Below are 1,801 nucleotides of genomic sequence, written 5' to 3'. Positions count from 1 at the left end.
TCATCAGCGATGTGTCTGTCTCGCTGTCAGCTCCCAGATCAGCTTCTCTGATTGTTTGATGTGGTGCGTCGAGCAGTAAAACTTCAATTTTTCCATCTCGAGCAGCAGCAGCGCATTTGCGGCGCGTCAGATGCTTAAACGCTCCTGACGCGCTGCGCCTGCTGCTCAAAACACGTTGCGGGACCTTTTGCTGCGCCTATACGTGCGTCAACCATTGACTTTGCATGTAAACTGGCCTGCTGCGGTGCGCTCTATAGGGTGCTGAACATTTTAAGGGAAAAAAAAGACGTTTATATGCGCCTTATAGTCGTGAAAATACGGTATATTGTGATTAAACGTATAGATGAATGAAAAATAAGTTCTCAGGGCCAGCATTAAAATAATAATCTGTTTCACATTCTGATAATTTTCTTTTTTAGAAATTTTACAGTAAAAATTATAATGAAAATGATACTTTTGAGTGCATCTTTTTAGCAGTTTTAAAGCTTTCATAATTTTTTTTGGGGGGGGTTATGCTGCTCAGTGGCGCAGTACTGGTTCTTGGTTCAATACCCGACCCGGGGTCTTTCTACATGGAGTTTGCATTTTCTCCCTGAGCATGCGTGGGTTCTTTCTGGGTACTCCGGCTTCCTCCCACAGTCTAAAAACACGACTGTTATGGTAAATGGATTGTCTTGTTTGTCTCTGTGTTGACAGAGACAATATATATAAATATATACTACAGAATGCAGTACCCTGGCTGAGAAGCGTCCCATCCAGTCACGCTGCTCTAACTCTCTTCCCCTCAGAAACATTGCCTCAGACCGCCGTGAGCTGGCCAGACTCGGTATCACGCACATTCTGAACTGCGCACAGAGCAAGTGGCGCGGTGGAGCCGAGTATTACGCCGGGATGAACATCACCTACCACGGCATCGAGGCTCATGACTCACCGACTTTTGACATGAGCGTCAACTTTTACCCGGCAGCCGAGTTCATCCACAAGGCGCTCTCTGCTGGAGGTAAATCTGTGAATATGTGAGCAAGCAAGTAGCTGGACGTCACTCAGAAATGATCGGTCAACTAATGATGTATGTTTTTATCAACGAGGATTCATACCAGTGATTAAAAAAACTCTACAGAGAAAAGTAATGGAGCCCAAACCGCAAAGCAGAACAAGACAAGTTTTAAAGGCTGAGTATGGGGTAAGATACTGTCCATAAAAAGAAATGTGTAGATGTCTGATTTTATGAATGAAGGTCAATAATAAAAACACATTTAAGATTCATATATGTTCCTTAAATCTTAAACTTATTAATTTTATTGGCTTTTATTTACAATGTAGGATTTGGATTTGTTCCTTGTTTTCAGCTCATAGATACATAGATTTTAATCTGTCAGGATACAAGTTTAGAAGTTAACAAGTTACAACCTAACAAATTTATGTCCAGGCTCAGAACAGAGGACACAGTAATCACGGCAGACAGATCTCTCAAAAAGGCGGTTATTAAAAAAACGGTTGATCTGCAGCAACTACAAGGATGTTAAAGGCAGGAACCTCTGCAGGGGGAAAAGTCAGGTTAGTGACCACGTTAATCTGACTGAGGATTCAATTCAGTTTATTTATATATCAGAAATTCAAAACACATGAAATCTCAAGGTGTTTTACAGTTTAATTAGATTACAGATTACAAATGCGAGTCACTAACCTGGTCTTAGGCCCCGTCCACACGAAGTCAAAACCTGGCCAAAGCGCACTCATTTTTCACCAACCCAGCCTCTCATCCACACGAAGCCGGTGTTTCGGGGGTCTGTAAATGATC

The 1,801-nt window shown here is 42.2% G+C and overlaps 1 protein-coding gene across 2 annotated transcripts in view; it reads left to right on the top strand.

The window, feature by feature from the left end:
• LOC107103290 (dual specificity protein phosphatase 26-like) overlaps positions 1–1,801 on the top strand; it is a 16,572-nt gene that overhangs the window by 4,643 nt on the left and 10,128 nt on the right. The window contains exons 3-4 of one of the 2 annotated variants that reach the window (XM_015402941.1): positions 789–1,000; positions 1,089–1,183. In XM_015402941.1, coding sequence (XP_015258427.1) covers positions 789–1,000; positions 1,089–1,183 — 307 coding nt within the window. The remainder of the gene's footprint in view (positions 1–788; positions 1,001–1,088; positions 1,184–1,801) is intronic. The other variant, XM_015402939.1, reaches the window with a different exon arrangement.

Source organism: Cyprinodon variegatus, unplaced genomic scaffold (assembly GCF_000732505.1).
Source record: "Cyprinodon variegatus isolate N-32 unplaced genomic scaffold, C_variegatus-1.0 Scaffold1415, whole genome shotgun sequence".
Lineage (NCBI taxonomy): Eukaryota > Metazoa > Chordata > Actinopteri > Cyprinodontiformes > Cyprinodontidae > Cyprinodon > Cyprinodon variegatus.
This window is presented reverse-complemented; position numbering and strand designations above follow the sequence as displayed.